Here is a 23,120-nt window from a genome sequence, read left to right as displayed (position 1 = left end):
GAGTTGAAGGGGTGATAAAATCTCTGCCAAGCTTTCTAAAAAGCTGCTGAAATTTGATTTGTAGGTGATTTAATGGCCTCTGGTTTTCCTTTTTTGCAGCACTTTGCCTGGTTTTGATGAACCCTACCCCATGCTGGTGTTACTGGGCCCTGTGGCCGGTGGGAGGAGGCAACTTTCTCTCAAAATCTGCAGACAATTCAAGAATTTCTTCAGATTTGGGTAAGTTCTGCTCCCTGAGCTTAAAAAAAACCACCAAAAGATCAAGGCTGGAATTGCTGCTGGTCTGGTTTGTGGGGTTTTTTTGGTTATTTTTTGGTTTTTTTTTATAAAGAAGTTAAAAACAAAGAATTTGCTGCGTTTTTGTCTTTTTCCAAGACTTGACTGGCTGAAGTCATTAATGAGAGAAAAGCTGTTTAAATTATCAAATTATTTTCGAAGGTGAACAGAAAACAAACAGAAAACAAAACAAACAAACAAAAGAAAACACAAATCAAAACTGAAAACACCCAAACTAAAACAAAAGAAACTAATGAAAATTACAAACCAAAACAGAAAACAAAGAAACAAAAACTAAATCAAACATAAAAACCAGAAACAGAAAGAGAAAAAAAGCCAAACAAAAAAACACAATAAAAAAACAAATAAAAAAACCCCACCGACCAAACAAAAACCCCAAAAAACACAACCAAAAACAGCTACAAACCAAAACAAAAAAGACCCCAAAACACAAACCCCCCCAAAAAACCCAAACAAAAAAAAAAACACAAAAACAAAAAGCCCAAAAACAACCCAAAAAATCCTAAAAAAATCTCAAAAAAAAAAAACCCCAAACAAACAAAAAAATGCAACCAAAAAATAAAGAAATCAAAACCCAAAAAACCTGCTCTGCAATCCCTTATTCCCCCTTTATTTATGGCACTAATTTATCCATTCATTTTCTATTTTAAGGGAAAAATCTGTTATGCCACTGTAAAAAATCAATTTCCCCCCCCGCCCCTTTCTTTTAACTCATATTTTAGAAATGACAAATTCAACTCCATTTTAAATTTTCCAAATATTCTGTTAGGGTATTTTTTTGGTTTGTTTGGTTTTTTTTTAGGAGCAATTTTTCCATTGTGTGTTTTATTCCCTACAACTCCCATGAATGAGGGGGATAATAAAAAACAAGGAACGGACAGAACCTTAACAGAGCAGAAAATTGCAACCATAAAGCAAAGTTGTATTTTTAATTATTCAGGGGAGATTTGAGCAATTTTCTGCCTGGAAATTTCAAGCGTTCTGCTCATTAAAAATGGATTTTATGCAAGATACACTGGCAGTCTAAATGTAAACATGGCCCTGCAATTAAAAAGGGCTGAAATGTGTAAAAATTGCAGGAAATCAAGTGAAATTGGCCCCTCCAACCATCTGGCTGGTGCTCAGCAGTGACCTTTGGAGCTGGGTGTGTTTGGTGTTACCCCAGAAAAAATCAGGGAATTTTACAGAGCCTGTGTGGAACTCGCTGCTCTCATTTTTTTGGGGGGAAAAAAGTGCCACCCTCTGATGCTGACACTGAATTTCTTACTGGTTTCCAGCCCAGCTCCCTGGAATAAAGGAGCAGAAATGGCAAAGCAGAAATGAGGAGAAAAATCTGATTTTCAAACAGAATGAGAGCCACTGAATGCTTCAGTCTTTAATTGTTATCTGCATTAATTAGATGGAATTTTGGGGTTTTCTTAGGGATTTTTGGGTTCTGTTTAGTGGGTTTTTAGTGTTTTACCCTGGTGGCTGAGGTTTATCCTGATGGGATGGCAGGGAATTCCTTTCCCTGCCTTTATTCCCACTTGAATGGCAAAGCAGAAAAGAGGAGAAAAATCTGATTTTCAAACAGACCTGGAGCAACTGAATACTTCAGGTTCAAATGTTTACCTGCATGAATTAGCTGGGGTTTTGAGGGGTTTTTTGGGGGGAATTTTGGTTTTTGGGGGGAGTTTTAGTGTTTTATCCTGGTGGGAAGCTCAGGTGGCTGAGGTTTATGGGAATTCCTTTCCCTGCCTTTTATCCCACTTGAATGGCAAAGCAGAAAAAAGGAGAAAAATCTGATTTCCAAACAGAACCAGACCCACTGAATGCTGCAGTATTAAATTACCACATGCATTAATAATCTGGTTTTTGGGGTTTTTTTAGTGGGTTTTTCATGTTTCACCCTGGTTGCTGAGGTTTATCCTTATGGGATGGCAGGGAATTCCTTTCCCTGCCTTTTATCCTACTTGAATAGCAAAGCAGAAAAGAGGAGAAAAATCTGATTTCCAAACAGAACCAGACCCACTGAATGCTGCAGTATTAAATTACCACCTGCATTAATAATCTGGTTTTTGGGGGTTTTTTAGTGGGTTTTTCATGTTTTACCCTGGTTGCTGAGGTTTATCCTGATGGGATGGCAGGGAATTCCTTTCCCTGCCTTTATTCCCATATTAATGGCAAAGCAGAAATGAGGAGCAAAATCTGGTTTTCAAACAGAACCAAACCCAAAGAATATTTCAGGCTCTAATTGTTACCTGCATTAATTAGCAGGGGTTTGGGATTTTTTGGGTTTTTTTTTTGCTGGGCTTTTAGTGTTTTATCCTGGCGTGAAGCTAAGGTCGCTGAAGTTTTTACTTTCCTTGCCTTTTATCCCACTTTTCTCCTCACTTTTGGGATTGTTTCTCCCCTTCCCGTTAGGCATATGTTTAAAAATTGGACTTTTGAGCTCTTTCTTAACCTCACAGTTCAGCCCAGCTACTTTTCCACATTTAGGATTTGACTTTATATCATCCCCAAGCTGACAGAATTGGGAAAAAAATGGGTTCATCATTTCTCAGTCCCAGGCTGCTGTGACAGCTTCAGCTCAGACCATCCTGGGCTGGGGAGGGATTTATAGCCAAAATACCACGTTACATTTAACTTTTTTTGGTGTATTTATGGGTTAATCTTTCAAATACGCAGCATTTAGGGGTGTGATTTGCACCTCTTGCTATTTCTCATATTTCTTTGCTGCTTAAAAATAAAATTATTTATAGTTTCCCTGCTTCCCCCCCCCCATCCCACTGCTATTCCAGAGCTGCTGCAGGGATTGAAACCAGCTTATTTCTTTATTATCCCATAAATCTCCCAGGCCCTGCCACACCACCAGGACAGCTTATTTTGGGGAAGCAAACAGATTCGATTATTATTTCATTTCTCAAGAAGAATTTGACAAAATGGTGAAAGCAGTAAGTACCTGACTCCTGTCCATGTAGCTTTTTTCCTTCTCCCATAGTGAGCTCAACCTCTCTGTCCAAGCCTGATTTATTTTATTTTTTATATGAGGTTCGTGCCTGGGTGTGAATGTTTATTCACTCTCAGTTGTGTTTTTTAAGTTTATAGACAGAAACCACAAATTTCTTGTAGATTTGTGCTGTCTTTTCACCTGTAAATGAATTTATAGAAACCACTAGATGGGCAAAATGGCCAGTGGGGAATATTTCAATAAGAGTATAACATAGAAATAAACTTATTTTCAGGCACAAATGTAGAGTGGGGTTTATTGGTTTTATTTTTTCAACATTTTCCAGCAACCCTGCAGGGAATTCCTTGGAAGTTTAGCAAATCCTCCCTAAAGGTGTGAGTTTTCTCTGAAGGATTTCTGCTTCCAGCTGCTCTTTTTGATGCCTTTTGCAACAAAACTTTGCCTTGAAAAGCCACAACAGAGCCCATTATTTGTATTTATACCAAAGGAGGAAGCCAGAAGAGCCTGAAACAACTGAGCTGGCCCTTCATGATAACAATAATCAAGGAGTTCAATTTTAAAAACATAAAATAATCGGCTTCCTTCTCTCCAGAGCTGCAGAACTTTAAAATGTCTCAGCCAACTCCACGTTCCCCTCGCAGATGTGTTGCAGTTCTTCCTTTTCCTTAGAATCTCCCATTTTTGTTATAAATCCACCAGAAGGAAGCCCCTTGCTTTGGATTTTCCTTTCCAGTAGGAAGGAATAACCAAGGAATGCTGTCAGCACTTTGTTCCCAAGATTTTGGAATTTGATTATCCATGGACAAGGCACAAGCCCAGAGATGGGGGCTCTTTTCTACTGATTTTGGGCTCTCAGTGCCCTCATTAATGCTGATTTAAACAGGAAGAAACTTTGTCGGGAGAGAGATCAGGGAAACCCAAAGTGTTTCACTCATTTGAGGAAGTTGTTCCCCTTGGAACATTTCCCTTGGCATTATCCTTTTTCTGAATTTCAGGGAAAATTTCTGGCAACCCACAAATACAGTGGCCACTGCTATGGACTGGGAAGAGACACGGTGGAATCCATAGCCAGGGAGGGGCTGGCTACCTGTGTCCACCTGGAAATAGAGGTGAGGATCACCTGCGTGCGGTCATTTCTTCATGGGATTTGGGACAGGACAAAGGGAATGGGCTCATGTTGTGCCAGGGGAGGCTCAGGTTGGATATTGGGGAAAATTCTTTCCTGGAAAGGATAATGAAGGATTGGAACAGGCAGTGGTGGAGTCTCCATCCCTGGAATTGTTCAAGAAACACGAGGATGTGGTACTTGGGGACACGGGTCAGTAGTGGCCTTGGCAGTGCTGGGGGAATGATTTTAGAGGGCTTTTCCAACCTTGGTTTAGTCAGAAGGATCCCTCTACTGATCTGCTGTTTAAATTTTCAATTTCTGGTCGATTTTTTCAGCATCACCAGCACTTCCCATTTGTGTTGGTTTGAACAGACAGGTGTCTGCTCAGGAAGGCAGGAGCCTCCCTTAAAATGGAAAATGCAAACCCCCTCCCTCTGAATTGTTGTAATTTTGAAATTAAGGAGACCTCAGGCAAAGATATGGGAATAGGAATAACAGTTCTTTACTGGGAAAATTAAAAATACAAATGCAATAGTACAAAACAGAAAACAACCCACTGCCAGAGTCAGAACAGAGCTGACCCCCTGTGGGTCAGGGAGGTGGCAGCAGTCCCATCCCATGGTGGCTCAGCCCTCCTGCAGTGCCAGCTGTGCTTCTGCTGGAGCAGGGATCCTGGACAAGGCTGGGGTTTTCCTCTGAAGCTCCAGGGCTGCTGGAGATGGGCCTGGGCTCCCTCTGGGAATGCAGTGGAGAAGAAAGCTGCTCCTCTGGCAATGCAGTGGGCAAAGGCTGCTGTGGTGTTGCAGGAGTCAGATTGGATCCAGGTAGGAATGCTTGGCTCCTCCCCTGGGCGGAGCATCTCCCCATGGGATGATGGAATTTTCTCAGCCCTGCAGGGACACTCAGTGGCCATGAACAGAGAGATCTCCTGGAGGGAGGATTGGGTGTGGGAGAGATAAAGAAAACTGCCCCAGGAGCAGCAGAGAACTGCCCCACCTCTGACAGATGGGGATAGAACGCACACCCCCAGCCACATCCTGCATTTCCAACCTGAGACACCATTCCAGCACCCTCAGCTTCCCACCCATCTCCACCCTACAGCAGGACCAGTCCAGGTCCCCCCTAAAAAAAACCCATTTCTCCTTTGCTGATGAAGCCACAGAGGGTTTGAGGCAATATTTGGGGCAGAACTATTAAAAATGGCAATTTTGTTTTTTGAGGGGTTGCTTTCCCCTCTCAGAGGTTTGTCAGGTGTTTAGAAGCTGGGCCACAGTAGGAGACTGGGTCACAAAAAATTGCCAAAACCCTTCTCTTGGAACCCCAAAAGCTGAAGTTTTTAGCTAGTTTTGTAATTAAACTTCTCATTCCATTGTATCAATCTTTAGTAGCTAGGTGAGGCGACAAAAAGGAAAGACATTCAGAATTGCCTTCCAAATTATTTCTTCAAAACAAGCTCCCTCTAGGTGAGATTCCAAAATGAGAGGCTCCAAGGAGTGCCTGGAATGTGGCACTGTGTAAAACAAGAGAGATAAAAAAGAAATTGAGGAGAGTGTAGTGCTAACACAGGGTCCTGAGCTGAGCATTCAGATCAAAAACTGATACTAAATTTCATAATTTTCAGGATTTAAGTAATTTATCATAAATTACGGGATTTAAGTAATTTATCTTAAATTACTTAAATGATAAGTAATCATTTAAGTAATTTAAGATAAATTTGGGAAACTGGTGATCAAAATGTGATTTTCAGTTGAGTAAAACAACAGAGATAAAAAGAAATGTAGGAGAGCACGGTGCTAACACAAGAATCTGAGCTGAGCATTCTGATTTTAAATTTCATAAATTACAGGATGCTCACTTTGTTTGGGAAACTGATCAAAAAATCTGATTTTCAGTTGAGTTCCTTGGCGCTCATGAGGGAGTTTGGGCCCAGAATAAATCCATGCACATCCACTGGCTCGAATTTAAATGTACAAATAACAGCAGCACTAAAAAAGAAGCGTTTCCTTGCTCAAAAGCGCGACAATTTAGTGCTGCAATGCTGCTTCTAAGTGCCTGTGACTCAGCTGATATTAAAGAGGAAATTAATTGCTGCATCTCTGAGTATTTCCAGCTGTTTTTCCCCCTCAGTTTGGGCAGAGCTGTGAATCACCCTGGCTCTCCACTGATGGGCACGGAGCGTGTTCCTCGTCTCGCCCGACAGGCCTTAAATTCACAAAGCAAGGAAAAGAGGAGCTGAAACCTTGATGGGATTTTCAAGCTGTCAGTTCCTCACCAGGGCAGACGTGTCAGCAAATAATTTAGGGGATGGGGTTTAATGGAACGTGGTGTTTGTTTTTTTATTCATGAGGAGCTGAGCCCACACCACAGGCTGCGACCATAACTTTTACTGGGAATTGCCAAAGCAGGCAGCTAAAACCCCTTTTGTCACCCAAGTTTTGGGATCACACAGGAATGATGCAGTCACAGCAATGCAGTTACACTCAAATATTCAAAAAATCAGCAGAAACATCAGTATACTTCAAACAGCAGCTTGCACATTCCGTACATTTGATTTTCAGTATTTGTGTCAACAGAAACACACTTAGACACTGCTGCCAGATGTTCCTCCAGACTGTCAAAAATAATGTATTAGTTTAAATATTAACAATAGATATGGTCAGTGAGTGAGGTTACTGAATAAGAAAAGGGTGGGTCTTGGCATAAATTATGAATATTCTGACCAAATCAGCTGACCAGAATCTGGAGGCAGAAACAGAGGGTGTAGATGAAGAAAATGATTCTATGGAATTAACAAATCTTTCAAGTTAAAACTTAACTGAAATGTTACCTTGGAACAAGCTCATTCCAGTCAGTGAGATTTTGTGAGATTTAGGAACCTGGCCAGAAAACAAATCCTCCCCTTCCTGCCATTTGCAAGCTCTTTTCCATAGTTTTTGTTAATTCTCAGCCACTGTCACATAAAACCTCAAGCTCTTTTCCATAGTTTTTGTTAATTCTCAGCCACTGTCACATAAAACCTCATCCCACAGTGAGTTCTGTATCACTGTGGGCTCTGGGAATCAGTAACGGTGAGTTATGGGTGGGAATAGAAGGTGCTGAGTCCATTGTCTGCCACAGGGCTCAGAACAAAAGTGATTTAACAGCATTAAAGGAAATTTTAATTATGGGCCGTGGGCTGAGACTGAAAATTTAGAGCTGTTCATTCCCTTTAATCTAGAGCGTATCTTGGGCTGATAAAGGAGACTGACACCAATTTTAAGAGTTCAAATCTTGCTGAGCCTACACTTGCAATCGGAGAGGCTGCTGCAAGTCTGACACTCAGTTCTGTTTTAAGTTAAATTAAATTAAATGTTTGCAGTGCTTCCCCTTTGCTCTGCTAGCCACCAATGCCTGCAGAGCAACCTCCAGCCAGTAATTTGGGATAAACACAGAGCAAAAAAAAAAAAACAAAAACTCAGCTACAAGTTCAACAAACACTCAGTTTCAAGAATAAACCCCTATGGGGTTTTTTTCTGTTTTATTTTCAAGGAGAAAAAACTGAGCTTCAAGTTCAACAAACACTCAATTTCATTAATAAACCCCTGTGTTTCTCTGCTTTATTTTCAAGGAGAAAAAACTGGGCTCCTTGTTCGACAAACACTCAATTTCAAGAATAAAACACTTTTTTAAATCTTTTTTTCAGGGAGAAAAAACTCAGCTCCAAATTTAACAAACACTCCGTTTCATTAATAAACCCCTGTGTTTCTCTGCTTTATTTTCAAGGAGAAAAACCTCAGTTCCAACTTCAACAAACATTCAATTTGAAGAGTAAACCCCTATGGTTTTTTTTCTGTTTTATTTTCAAGGAGAAAAAACTCAGCTACAAGTTTGACAAACACTCGGTTTCAAGAAAATAACGTTTTTTCTCTGCTTTATTTTCAAGGAGAAAAAACTGAGATCCTTGTTCCACAAACACTCAATTTCAAGAAAAAAATAACACAGGTTTTTTTCTGCTTTATTTTCAACGAGAAAAAACTCAGCTCCAACTTCAACAAACGCTTAATTTCAAGAAAAAAACACTTTTTTTCTCTTGTTTTCCAGGGAGAAAAAACTCAGCTCCAAATTTAACAAACACGCCATTTCAATAATAAAAACACTGGGGTTTTTCTCCTTTATTTTCAAGAGGAAAAAACTCAGCTCCAAATTCCACAAGCACTCATTTTCAAGAAAAAAACACTATTTTTTTCTGCTTTATTGTCAAGGAGAAAAAGCTGGGTTCCTTGTTTGACAAACACTCAATTTGAAGACAAAAACCACTTTTTTTGTCTCATTTTTCAGGAAGAAAAAACTCAGCTCCAAATTTAACACACACTCGATTTCAGTAATAAAAACACTGTTTTTCTCTTCTTTATTTTCAAGGAGAAAAAACTCAGCTCCAAGTTTGATAAACACTCAGTGTCAAGGAAAAAACACTGTTTTTCTCTGCTTTATTTTCAAGGAGAAAAAACTGGGCTCCAAATTCCACAAGCACTCATTTTCAAGAAAAAAAAAAACCACCTTTTTTTGTCTTGCTTTTCAGGGAGAAAAAACTCAGCTCCAAATTTAACAAACACTCCATTTCAATAATAAAAACACTGTTTTTCTCTTCTTTATTTTCAAGGAGAAAAAACTCAGCTCCAAGTTTGATAAACACTCAGTGTCAAGGAAAAAACACTGTTTTTCTCTGCTTTATTTTCAAGGAGAAAAAACTGGGCTCCAAATTCCACAAGCACTCATTTTCAAGAAAAAAAAAAACCACCTTTTTTTGTCTTGCTTTTCAGGGAGAAAAAACTCAGCTCCAAATTTAACAAACACTCCATTTCAATAATAAAAAAAATGTTTTCTCTTCTTCATTTTCAAGGCGAAAAAACTCAGCTCCGACTTCAACAAACGCTCTATTTCAAGACTAAAACCGGTTTTTCTCTGCTTTATTTTCAAGGAGAAAAAAAAAACTCAGCTTCAATTTCCACAAGCACTCAGTCTCACAAAAAACCACTTTTTTTTTGGGTTTTTTTTTTTTTTCTGCTTTATTTTCAAGGGCGTCCGTAGCTTGAAAAACACCCACTTTAAACCCAGGTGCGTCCTGTTGGTACCAAAGGACAAATGGAAATATGGGGAGCACCTGAGAAGGACAGGATTGTTCAGCAGGCCAGAGATTGAAGAGGCAGTGTCCAGAGTGGACATGTACCTCCAGATAAACCAGGATTGCCCTGGATACTTCGATGCGGTCATCAACACGGGTGAGTTAATTGCTGGTTTCCTTTGGGATAATTAGGGACAGCAGGTTGTCAAGTTTATCTTCTTTTTTGCCAGTGTCAGGATTAAATGTGTGAGATGATATTTCTGGTTCGGACTCAGATGTTTATTAGTTCTTATCTGTGTTACAGTCTCACAAATTGTGAGTTCTGCATCACTTCACTCTAACAAACTAAAAATGGAGCTCCATCTCTCTCTCTACAAGGCCTTTTGAGGATAAACTGTCCAATTAAGAAATGACACCTAAATTATTTTCACTTTTAACCCAATAACCAACCACCTGTGCCCCACAATGTGGACTTTTTTATCCAGTTACACAAAACCACCCAAACCCATGGAGAAGGAGGTGAAGAAGAAGGAGCAGCCTCTGCCCCAAAACCTCCATCTTGCTTTACAGATATTACTGTATTCTAAACCCCTAAACTCTGAGTTTCCCACCCTGTGATGTCACACACTTCTGTTCAAACTCCACCCCCACAATCCCAGTTCTGCCATTCCATTTTGGAAGCTTCTCCATGGCCTCAGGTCACTGCAGTGTTCTCTTGGGGGTCAGTGCCTGGCAGCACAGAGAGTCTCAAATTCCCAGCAGCCAGGGTTCCAAGGAATTAATTGCTGATTTCCTTTGGGATAATTAGGAATTGAGGGACAGCAGGTTGTCAAGTTTATTTTCTTTTTTGCCAGGGTCGGGATTAAATGTGTGAGATGGTATTTCTGGTTTGGACTCAGATGTTTATTAGTTCTTATCTACGTTACAGTCTCACAGACCCTCAGTTCTACAGCACTTCACTCTAACAAGCTAAAAATGGAGCTCCATCTCTCTCTCTACAAGGCCTTTTGAGGATAAACAAAACCACCCAAACCCATGGAGAAGGAGCTGAAGAAGAAGGAGCAGCCTCTGCCCCAAAACCTCCATCTTGCTTTATAGATATTACTGTATTCTAAACCCCTAAACTCTGAGTTTCCCACCCTGTGATGTCACACACTTCTGTTCAAACTCCACCCCCACAATCCCAGTTCTGCCATTCCATTTTGGAAGCTTCTCCATGGCCTCAGGTCACTGCAGTGTTCTCTTGGGGGTCAGTGCCTGGCAGCACAGAGAGTCTCAAATTCCCAGCAGCCAGGGTTCCAACGGCAGGTGGGAGAATCCCCTCTGGAAGGAATCCCTCTGTTATTCATTCCTTTTGCAGAGGTGGTTTTTAGGGCTTACCACATTAAATTACAGCACCGTGGTGCAAGTATTGCAAATTTGTAAATGTGGCAGACAGAGCTTGCAATTTAAATGGCCTAAAGAAATAGACCAATAGGAAAATATTTAGAAGAGTGCAGAGCCTGAATTTCAGCTTTTTCTCAGTGTGCTGTTTATGAAGATGAAGGTTTTTCTCCCCAAGAGACATTAAAAATGTATTTCTGTGACAAACAACATATTTCTGTATTTTCTGGCTAAGTTAAAATCGTATTTCTGTGTCAAACTCATGTGATTTGTGTCTTTGCACTTTTGAAAAGTTGGGTTTTTATTCTGTTTCTTTTCTCTCTGCCATGAAATGCATTTTCGTCTCTGCAGATGAGCTGGATAAGGCATTCACAGAGCTGACTCACCTTGTCAAGGTCTACCTGGGCTTGGAGCCACCTGAGCCTTTGGACAACGTTCAAGGAACCAAGAGCAGGGCAGGTAAAGTGGTTTCATCAGCTGAATAGTCCTGTTTATTGTGAATTGATTTAATGAAATCTGTAAATGATGCAGCTTGTGAGACCTGAAAGCTCCACAAGCTGCTCTGCAATGGCTCTCCCAGGCTGATTCCTCCAGGAGGATGGTTTTGGGCTGAGATGGAGTTTCCAACTCTCCTGAGGATGGTCTTGAGCTCTGGTTGGAGTTTCCTGATTCTCCTGAGGATGGTTTTGGGCTCTGGATGGTCTCCTGACTCTTTTTTGGGCTCAGATGGAGTTTCCTGACTCCTCTGTGGATGGTTTTGGGCTCTGGATGGATGTTGCTGACTCCTCTGAGGATGGATTTGGGCTCAGATGGAATTTCCTGACTCCTCTGTGGATGGTTTTGGGCTCTGGATGGATGTTGCTGACTCCTCTGAGGATGGATTTGGGCTCAGATGGAGTTTCCTGACTCCTCTGTGGATGATTTTGGGCTCAGATGGAGTTTGCTGACTCCTCTGAGGATGGATTTGGGCTCAGATGGAGTTTGCTGACTCCTCTGAGGATGGATTTGGGCTCAGATGGAGTTTCCTGACTCCTCTGTGGATGATTTTGGGTTCAGATGGAGTTTCCTGACCCATCTGAGGATGGATTTGGGCTCAGATGGAGTTTCCTGACTCCTCTGATGGTTTTGGGCTTTGGATGTTCTCCTGACTTTTTTGGGCTCTGATGGAGTTTCCTGACTCCTCTGAGGATGGATTTGGGCTCAGATGGAGTTTCCTGACTCCTCTGAGGATGGATTTGGGCTCAGATGGAGTTTCCTGACTCCTCTGTGGATGATTTTGGGCTCAGATGGAGTTTGCTGACTCCTCTGAGGATGGATTTGGGCTCAGATGGAGTTTGCTGACTCCTCTGAGGATGGATTTGGGCTCAGATGGAGTTTCCTGACTCCTCTGTGGATGATTTTGGGCTCAGATGGAATTTCCTGACTGCTCTGAGGATGGATTTGGGCTCAGATGGAGGTTTCTGACTCTTTTTTGGGCTCTGGATGGTGTTTCCTGACTCCTGAGGATGGATTTGGGCTCGGAATCCCCCATTCCAGGTAAATCCAAGTGAGGGGTGCTCATGGCTGGACTTTGTGCCTCCCAAACTCGAGCAACCAGAAACTGGGATGGCACCAGGACCTCCCTTTACTCTTCCCCAGGATGGCCCAAAGAGCAGGAAAATCAGGATAATAAGATGAAAAGACAACTTAAAACTCCTCTCCAAGTGCTTTTGTGGCGAGCCACTGATCCCAGATGATCTGTGGTGTGTTTCAGAGAAGCCTTTTAACCCCTGAATGGCCAAGGCTGGAGCCTCCTGGCCACTTCCAGCTAATCCACGTGCTTGCTCTCATTCCTGCTTGTGTAACTTGGGTCAGGGAATGTTTCCAGGCAAAATTTCATGGAATCCCTGAGTGGGAAGGGACCCACAAGGACCATCCAGGCACAGACACCCCAACAATCCCACCCTGTTAGCAGTGTCCAAACGCTCCTGGAGCAGCCTTGGGAATGTGCCCATTCCCTGGGGAGCCTGGGCAGTGCCCAGCATCTTCTGGGGGAAGAAATTTTCCCAAAATCCAACCTAAACCTGGCACAGCTCCTGTTGTTTCCTGTCCCTGTCACAGGGAGCAGGGATTGGAGAGACCCTGAGGAGTCTACCCTCAACTCCTCTCCAGGCCAAACAAACCAGACCCTCCTTATGTAAATTCCTAAACTTATTAAATTTATTAAATTATGTAAATTCCTAAATTAACACAGCAAAGCCAAACTGAAAACAAATTTCTAAATTTGTTAAATTTATTAAATTTATTAAATTTATTAAATTATATAAATTCATAAATTAACACAGCAAAAACAAACTGAAAACAAATTCCTAATTTTATTACATTATGTAAATTCCTAAATTAACACAACAAAAAGAAACCCCAAAACTCCCCCAAACTTTCAGACAGATCAATTCCTTGATCCTGCAGCCACAGAATTGGCTCCAGGAGGGAAAGAGAGGGAGAAGAACTTTACTGGAATAAAAAAAAAATAAACAAAAAGGACATTATGGTAAAAAAGAGGATGTGCAAGATGAATTAAAAAGAAGCTAATTTTTAGGAATTTTTCCCTCTGACTCCAGGAATTCCCATGGTTGGTGGATTTGGTCCCATTTTAGATCCATTGGAACAGGGTGGAGAATCAGTTCCCCCAGGAGCATAGAGCCAATATCCACAGCCTGGATGTGGCTGGGGAAGGCTGCAAATAAAAGTGTCTGAAAAAAGGGCAAAATGTCTGAAAATTTTAATAAAGGACAGTGCAATATTCATCAGTTCATAATTTCATGTAATTTTGGATCACGGAAGAATGAATAATATTAATTTCCCAGCGGACACAGGAAAAGCTTCTGCACACATTGTGGCTTCTGAGAGCTCCAGCAGTGAGGACTTTGCTGAAAAATCTTATTTAGCTTTAAATTAAGTAGATTTTATTTTAATTTCCAGAACTTCCACGTTCATCTGAAATGAAAAAGGTGATTTCCTTGCCTTATTTGCTATAATATTGTATTTTCTTGCCTTAAAAACTCTGGGGACATTTTGTCTCAAAGGCAACAAACCCCACCAAACCCTAGAGAGATTATTAGAAAAGAAGGAAAAAGCCTGAGGATTAAAAAGAAAATATTTTTTTATATAATCCTGGTATTTTTGGAGATAGATTTAAGTATCTGAAGCTCCTTTAAAGGACTTTGTATTCCTCAGCAGCTTTTCCAGAGAGTCACTTGCCTCTACAGAAACTTCATTAACACTGCAAGAATTTTTGGCAATTCTGCTGCTCATAAAGTAACTTTTAAATTTACTACACACCATTAAATTCACTCAGAGCCCCATTTATAGGTGTTTAAATAAGTTCAACTCTCTTATTCCTAGAGATCCACTCTTCTTGTGGACTGTGGGAAATAATTTATTTTCCAGACCTTGCCCCAAGGTTGTCTTTAAAAGGGAGGTTTTTAGTGAGGGGGAAGATTGCTTGTGGGAGATTATGAGAGGTTTATAATTGTTTTTCTCTTTTTAATGAACTGTTGGGCGACTTTTGCTGGTGTACAGAGCAAAAAAAAAAAGTCCAGGGAGGAAATGAATCAGTTCTTTTAAAAACATTTTAATAGCAGAAGTAGAACAATTTTTGGAGCTGATAAGGCTTTGTACTTCCATTGGCAGCTTTCATCCATGGGATCCAGTGGTTTGAAACTATTAAAAGCCTGGATGGTTTGGGTTGGGAGGGAATTTAAAGCCCATCCATTTCCAACCCTGACACCTTCCACTATCCCAGGGTGCTCCACGCTGGCCGTGGACACTTCCAGGGATGGGGAATCCACAACTTCCCTGGCAAACCAGAGCCCTCAGAGGAAAGAATGCCAAACAACAATATTTATAAGGTTATTTCTATGGCTTCATTTCACATTTAGATGTGATTTTATACACAGGATAAATCCCAGATTACAGATTTTTTTTTTCCAATTTTGAAATAATTTGAATTATTCAAAATCATTTTGGTTTTAAAAACTGAGTTGTGTGGAGGGACTTTAAAGCCCATCCAGTGCCATGGGCAGGGACACCTTCCACTATCCCAGGTTTCTCCAAACCTGTGGTGGTTTTGTATGGGAGTTATTTACAGAAGTGATACAAATTTTTTAATTACTGAAAAGCTGTATACACTTCTGTGAAAAACACGTGTGAAAGATGAAAGAAACTTGAGAACAATAAACTGACAGAAATTTTAGGTTTTGTTTCTTTACATTGTCATTAAGAAAGAAAAGGTTGTAGGGGGAGGAAAAGCATCCTAAAGCTTTTGTTTTGATTCTTATTACTTTTTTTTTTCCTGTTAATAAATGTCTCTTTATCGCCTTTGAGACTTTTAAGGCTGCTTTGCCTTTCTCCTAGTCCTACCTCCCAGCAGGAAACAGGTGAGTACATCCTAGTGAGTGCACTGGTGATTAGCCAACACTGAACCCAGCACACTCATTAGCGGGGAAATCTCAAATTAACAAACCAAAACTGTCCTAGTTGAGAAGGTCACAACACAAAGCAACACTCTCCATTTTCAGAAGGCTCCCAACTGTTTTCATTCTGGCATGCATGCTTTTTATACATTCTTACAAAACTCATAAATTTACACTTATTGATCACGAGAGACAAACAAAGTGCTCATTGGAACAGGCAGCTGCACTTTCTCTTATTTCTCCTTCTTTCTTTCTTGGTTTCCGTGTCAACGACCTTGGCAGGAAATTCTTTCAGGGGTAAATGGATCCTCTTATCAAACATGGATCCTCTTATCAAACATGGATCCTCTTATCAAACTTCTCTCTGGCCCACAGAAGTCCTCGTAAAACCTCTTCCACACAAAACCACGACAAAAACCCAATCCAGCCAGGCCTGGGCCACTCCCAGGGATGGAAAATGAGAATGGAAATGTTCCTTCCCGCTTGTGTTCAGAATATTTATACTGAGGATTGTCTTTCCCACCCCAGGTTCCAGAAATCAGCTCTTCCCAGAGGAAAAGTCGTCCCCGGGCAAAGGAACTCCTGCGCGCTCTCGGACTTCGTCCTTCGGTGACCTCTTGGACCCTTCTGCCAAAAACTATCCCAGAGACCTCCTGGAAATGCTGATTGCACCCCCAGGCTCTGTGGTAAGGAGCAGTTCCTGTCACCTTAGAAACCAGGAGCTGCAGTCAAACCTTTTCCAATTTTCAGGGAAAAAATGTTCTCTGTTCCATTCTGATTTCTAGAATATTTCCCAGTTCTCCTGAATCGTGGAATGGTTTGGGTTGGAAGGGACCTTAAAGATCATCATGTGCCAACCCTGCCATGGGCAGGGACACCTTCTGGGATTCCTGTTGTGCACATTCCCAAAAAAAAGGTGAAGGAGCTGAGATGGGAAGTTTTGGAGCTGAGGGATTTGAAGGAATAAATAATCCCAAGAAGGTGACAATTTAAGGGGAGGACACTCAGCCCTTCAAGAGCACCTAAAAATATCTCTGGGTTTATTTTGGTTCTTTTTAAGTGACCTGACGGAACACAAAAAGTGGGAATTTAAAGCCAACAACCACAAAATCTTCCCAAGAGAGGAAGGAAAAACTCCTCCAGCTGCAAAATTCCAGGGCTTGGGACAGTTCCAGTGGAAGTGGGGTTGTACCTCTGGAATTCCTGTTGTGTTCCCAAATTTCCAAAAGAAGAATTCCCAAAAGAAGGTGAAGAAGCTGAGATGGGAAGTTTTGGAGCTGAGGGATTTAGGACAGGAGCTGTCTCTCCCACCAGGGCTCTGGGTTGGATCAGTTTGGGATTCAGGCACCAAAAAGGATTTAATTTTCCCCATAAATACTCACCCCTGACACGGCAATGAAAACAACGGAGAGAAATCCAAATCCCAGGATCTGCTCCCTGGTTTTCCCCTCCCGATGTGGCTGAGTCTCTGTTTGTGTCCTCAGCTTGGCTGGGGTGGAATCCTGGAATGGTTTGGGTGGGAAGGGACCTTGACCTCCTCCAGTTCCACCCTCTGGACACTTCCCACTATCCCAGGCTGCTCCAAGCCCTGGCCTTGGACACTTGCAGGGATCCAGGAACGGCCACAGCTTCTCTGGGAATTCCACTCCAGGGCCTCCCCAGCCTCACCGGGAAGAATTCCTTCCCAGTATTCCATCCAACCCTTCCCTCTTTCAGCTGAAGGCCAGTCCCCCTTGCCCTGTCACTCCATTCCCTTGGGACTGAGGCAGCTAAACTCAGAGAAGAGCACAAATCATATTTTCTGCTCATCTTTACTCCAGAATAAACCCATGAATGATTTCATCCATTTGTGTACTGGGGTGAGGAGCGGAATTTCATCTCTCAGTCCTACACAACGACGTGGAATTGTCCTGTTTTGTGGGAATATCTGGATGCAGTTCGCAGGCGCACGAGGACTCCTTATCGACACCATCCCACAGCAGTGCAAAACTCATCCAGCCAAGCCCTTCCCAGTTTTATTCCAGTGATAACTGCCAGGCATCAAATTTAATCCCATTTTTCACCTGCTTTTGCTTTTTTTAATCAACAAAACGCTTGGATTTCAAACAACCTCTGGAGACTCTCTCCTTTTTTTCCCTTTTCTCCCAGGACGTTCTCTCCATGGCTGCTGCTCCTTTTACAGGACAACAGCAGGAAAAAGAGGAAAAGAGAAAAGAAAGCTGTAAAACCAGCTCCGTTCCAGGGAGGGATGGCTTGGCAGGCACCACAGTTCCCCTCTCTCCATGTATTTCTAATTCCTCTGGTGTTTAAAATCAGAGCTGGGGGTGGAGGAACAACCCCTGCCCCGCTTTTCCCAAGATTTAAAAATGGTGTGGAAGAAAGTTCTGGCTGAGAAACAAACAGGGAAACTCCCACCTTTCCATTTTCTGGAATGAAATTCCTTTTTTTTGAGTGCAAAGTTCCCAAACTGCCAGGAGTGCTGTTCATTTTCATCCAAAGCTTCGCTGGTTCAAGGTGAGGGAGAAGCCAAAATATTTCCTTTGTGTCACTCTGCCATCACTCCTACCCCAACAATTTCTATTTTTTTCACTTTTATATTCAAAGTTTACATTTTACATACAGTTTATGGTGGAGGAGGCCATCATTTACCTCAGGTTTAACTCACTTGGTGGCCACAAAACTCTTTTTTCTTATTATTCTCCTTTTCCAGCAATACCTTTGTATTTACTGTTATAAATATATATGTTTATAACAAATAAATTATATATATATTTATATATATATATGGAGAGTAAATATATATTGTAAATATTTATAATATACATATATATATGCTAAATAAATATATATATACCTTGTTATTTCATTCTGTTTTTCCCCACATGTGTCAACATTCATGGTGAAACCCGCATGCCTCTTAGACCAAATTAAATGGGAAAAATGGAAATATTCCTGCAGCCTTAAAGCCAAATTTTTCAGCTGTTACATTTGGGACTTAAATTATTTTGGCACCCAAATAATGTGCTGTCACCAGAGTAACCACGCTCCCCTCACTCCAAGGAGAACTGAAATAAAATATAAAAAATAAGAAGAGATTCATGTGAGTTTTCCATGAACAAAATAAGAATCTGATTCCTTGCAGCCTCCTCCCTTGTGATCATGCCAGCCCTGCCCTTGTTTTCTCTGGCTGTAATTAATTATAAAAGGCAAGAACAGGAGGTTCTGTACCTGTAATCCACCCAGGGCTTAAAAAAAAAAGGGTCAGAATTCTATATTTAACAGAATAAAATGAAATTCAAACCAAGCTCAGTGGGCATCTGAGCAGAGTAAAAGTATTTACTCAGGATAAATAATGAAGTAATTCACAATTGTGATGTGAATATTTTATTTATAATTGTTTTATTTTTATTTTTTGAGCAGTTTGACTGTGCTCTGTCTCTGCCCATGCCATTAAATTGATAACTATCAGTGGTATCAGCTGATACCAAAGCAGGATTTAATAAGGTTCCTCTGGAATTTACTTTTTTTTCAGCTCACCGTGGTGCTGGGTTTGTCTGACCTGGCAAATTACATTGTGCCTCAGCACACAGTAATTAATGGTAATTAACACACCCTCCAAACTCCTCATTTCCCAGCTCTGCTGAGATCTCGCTGTAAAAAAATTCATTGGAATTCACTCAAATTTGCTCCAGGAAATCCCTTCTTCCTTGGAAATTAAGGTTGGAAAGACCTCCAAGATCATGATTGCCACTCAATCCTCATTTTTTCACTTTTTTCCAGCTTTTTTTTCACTTTTTTCTAACTTTTTTTTCACTTTTTTCCAACACTTCCAGGCTCGCTGACTCCACCACAGCCCTGAGCAGCTGTTCCAGTTCTTGACAGATTTTTTTCCATGAAGGAATTTTTCCCTAAAAAATTCCCCCTGCCCTCTCTTGTCAGGGAATTGTGGAAATTATTTGACTCCCGTGAGCAAATTAGGCTTCACCAGAGATCAAAACCCACATCATTCCAAGCCAAAAATATTTTAGATTTCTTATTTATGTGGATCCAGCACCTCATTAATCCTAATCCAACCACGGGATATTTAAACACAAACCCCCTGGAATCTTAGCAGGAGAAAGGAGGATCCAAAACATTGAAATCACCACAAATAATTTTAAATTGCTGTTTAAAATTGGTCTTTTTTTTTCCTTTTTTTTTTCTTTCCCAGGAAGAAGCCTCTCTCCAAAGACGTTTCTCTGCAGCACGTCAGGTGCTTCTTTTCCACAGGTAACCTGGAATAATTCCAATTTAATTCCTTGCAATCAACTCCAAAACGCCTTTTTAGGGTTCCTTCCCCACTTTTTAAGGTTTCTTCCCCACTTTTTAGGGTTTCCTCCCCATCCCTCTGAGGGATGAGTGAGCAGGAACTGTCAGGGGTTGCAAATGTCATAGTGAAATCTCATTTTTTTTCAATCCAGTCCTCCAAATAAATCACAACCCCCCTGGTTTTTGATTTGGGAGTGCAGCTGAAAATCTCACAGCCACAAGGAGCTGGTCTAAAACGATGAAATTATCACAAGTTTCTCTGAGAGAAGGAAAAAGGAGCATTTTTTTGGCAGCTCACAGTCCCTGAGGTGACTTTTTTAGCCCTGATAATTAGTGTTGGAAGGTCAACACAAGGTTTTTTTTCTGCAGTGGATATCTCTGTTTAAATAAGATTTCTTAAAGCAGATTCCACATCTCAATTTTAATTTTTTTTTTTACTATTTTTAATAGAGTGTATCCCGACTGCCTTTCTTCCTCTTCTTCCTCCACAAATGGGTTAAAAACTCTAGAAATCTCAATAAATCTTCTTTGATTGATTGATCTTTTGTGGCTCTCCTGCCTTCCCCCTGGTGGAAACCTTCCTAATCCAAATTCTTTTCCTGCCTGCCATGGAAAAAAAAAATCACAGTGGTGGAATTTAAAGCAGCAGAAGGAACAGAAAAGTTCAGCTCATTCCAGCTCCACCTTCCAGATGTGCTGGTGTGTGGGTTATTCCAGTGGCAGAGTCTGGAGAATCAGTCTAAAAAGAAAAAGAATGAAAATTATAAAAACCTCCAGAATTAATTTGTCTCTAAAAAGCTAATGCTTCAAGCTTATAGGCAGATGCATTTTGCAAATCTTTACTGAAATAAAAGCTTTTTTAAGTAGTTGATTCATCCATTTTCGATTATTTTGAAATGAGGGAAAAATTAAAAAAAAGGAAATCAGTGTTTTCTTTTGCTGGAGGTTTGGGGTTTGATTTGCAGCATAAATTCCTCATCTCAGTTTGCTTTAGTTATTGATTTTTTTGTTTTGTTTTTTTTTTTTACTCCCTTTATTTCACTATTTTCACTCCTGGGCAGCTGATTTTGGAGTTAAGCTGTGGGGCAGGTGAGAGAAAATCCTGTCAGCCCCAATCAGCATTTCCTGAGGAAATCTGGCCCTGAGGGACAGGTGGGAATGGGAGGCAAGAGCAGACCAACCCCAATCCCTGCAGGAGCCGTGTCCAGAGGGGCCACCAACAAGAATGCCATAAAATACTTGGGATTCTGAATGCTGGAATGCAGGAATTAGCAGAAAAGCTGGAATCAGGCAGCCCAGCCAAGTGTTTGCTGCCTGGATGTGCTTTGGAGTGTGTTTGTTTGAATTAAATTAAGGATTAAATCAAGAATTAAATCAGAATTAAATCAAGACTTAAATCAGAATGAAATCAAGAGTTAAATCAGAATTAAATCAAGACTTAATTCAGAATTAAATCAAGAGTTAAATCAGAATTAAATCAAGAGTTGAGTCAAGAATTAAATCAATTAATTCAGAATTAAATCAGCTTTTAAACACCACACCAGAGAGGTTTCACCTTGGAAAACTCCCCTAGGATTTGCTGGATTTTTCTCTGGATGTGGAATTATGGAACCACCCCTGGAAGTGTCCAAGGCCAGGCTGGAGAGGGTTTGGAAAAACCTGGGATAGGGGAAGGTGTCCCTGCCCATGGGATTTTTAAGGTCCCTTCCCACCCAAATGGATCCGTGGGACTGATGAAGAGAATAAAATTGATTAAGGCTGATTAATTTTAAATTTTTATTTATTTAAATTTTTATTTTATTTGAATATATTTTTTATTTGGGGAAATAACAGAAAACCTTGCTCTCAGGGCTTTGCAGGAAACCTGAAGCGACCTAAACCAAGTATTTTACAAGGATTATAATTTCAATAGCCCAAGTTCATGAATTATACCGGTAAAAGATTCTGTGTATTTTTAGCACATGGAAATACCAATTTGATCAGCTAAAATTTTCCACAGTGGAGGATTTTTTTTTTCAGCTGTTGGACCAGATTTTATCTGTATCAATGTTCTGAGCAGTGTTTTATTTAGGATTTTATTTAGGATTTTTTATTGAGGATTTGGGCCTGATTCCTCTGGTTGAAAAGTGCTATCAGTGCAAAGCACATTTATTTATATATATATATATATATATATATATATATATTTTTTTTTTTTTTTTTTTTTTTTTTTTTTAATCCAGACATTTTTCCTATCATGAAATGAAAAAAAAAAAAAAAAATTCAGTAATTTTAGTATTTCATCAGTGGCAGTGCTGGCTCACCCAGCAGAAATACCTGCCTGTGACCAGAACTGGTAGAGGCCAGAGAACCCTATTCCAATTAAAAATAAATCAAAATCCTAGGAAAAATATCTAAAACTGCTGCCAAAAATAGCAGTAAAGTTCCTCAAGCACTGAAAACTTTGACTTTCTGTGGCGTCAGTAAATATTAAAAGATGAATCTCCTCATTGCACATTTTTAATTTCAACAGAAATATATTGCTCAGTTTTCCTGAGCCTGGCAGAAAATTTGAGGTGGTGTCACACAAGAATCCAACTTATTTTATTTATGGCAACCCTGCAGGCTTATCTGCATAAATTTGGGTCTTTAAATCCAAATTATTCTTTGCCTCTGGCTGTGTGCAGGTGTAATTAAAGTCATTTGGATGTCTCATTGCCAGGCAGCGTTTGGTGCTTTGCTCTGACTGATTTCAGTGGTTGGTTGTGTGTTTTTAATTCATTTCATTTTGCAGAATCACAGATTTAGAGCATCGTTAAGGTGGGAAAAAACCTCTAAAAACCTCTTAGCTCAGCATTTCATTAAGGGCTTCTCTCATTTTGCTGCTCCTCTTGGGTTTCAGCTTGGAAATGAAGTGGTGTCCACACAAATTTGCCAGAACTGCTGGTTTTTAGTTGTTCTAAAACAAATCCCTCACTTTGGGAGCTATCCCACAAGGAGTGGGATTAACCTCACCCCACTTGGGCTGTGCTAAATAATTTTTTTATAAAAAATCTCAATTTCTGATTAACCTCACCCCACTTGGGCTGTGCTAAATAATTTTTTTAAAAAAAATCTCAATTTCTGATTAACCTCACCCCACTTGGGCTGTGCTAAATAATTTAAAAAAATAAATCTCTACTTCTCTCTGAGCAAGTTGCCCTCTCCTGCTTTGTGTTCCTTGTTTGACAAGAGCTTTATTTTTGGGTCATTTCAGGGATTTGGATCCTGAATCCGGGTGCTCCCATCAGCAGCTCCCCAAACCAGTCCCACCTCTGTCCTCAGATGCCAGGGGCGGCCTCCAGGAGCAGAACTTGCCCCGGGCTACCCCAGAGAGCAGGTGAGCTCTTTTTGGGGTGGGATGAAGGTCGATTTAAACCATCACCATCCTGATTAAACTTGTGGGGCTGCAGCATCAAACCAGCCTGGGACAGGTAGGAATGGCTTCACTTTACCCACAGGAAGGGATTTTCAAGAGCTTTCTTTGTAGGAGATACTTGA

The 23,120-nt window shown here is 40.7% G+C and overlaps 1 protein-coding gene across 1 annotated transcript in view; it reads left to right on the top strand.

Annotated features, from left to right (window-relative positions):
• Positions 1 to 23,120, top strand: part of LRGUK (leucine rich repeats and guanylate kinase domain containing) — a 52,606-nt gene that overhangs the window by 21,287 nt on the left and 8,199 nt on the right. The window contains exons 12-18 of the mRNA XM_068189434.1: positions 100 to 219; positions 3,134 to 3,230; positions 4,243 to 4,356; positions 9,412 to 9,613; positions 11,191 to 11,301; positions 15,819 to 15,979; positions 19,504 to 19,540. Coding sequence (XP_068045535.1) covers positions 100 to 219; positions 3,134 to 3,230; positions 4,243 to 4,356; positions 9,412 to 9,613; positions 11,191 to 11,301; positions 15,819 to 15,979; positions 19,504 to 19,540 — 842 coding nt within the window. The remainder of the gene's footprint in view (positions 1 to 99; positions 220 to 3,133; positions 3,231 to 4,242; positions 4,357 to 9,411; positions 9,614 to 11,190; positions 11,302 to 15,818; positions 15,980 to 19,503; positions 19,541 to 23,120) is intronic.

The sequence above is a fragment of the Anomalospiza imberbis genome, chromosome 5, assembly GCF_031753505.1.
Source record: "Anomalospiza imberbis isolate Cuckoo-Finch-1a 21T00152 chromosome 5, ASM3175350v1, whole genome shotgun sequence".
Lineage (NCBI taxonomy): Eukaryota > Metazoa > Chordata > Aves > Passeriformes > Viduidae > Anomalospiza > Anomalospiza imberbis.
The sequence above is the reverse complement of the archived record's forward strand: the minus strand, read 5'-3'. Positions and strand labels throughout refer to the sequence as shown.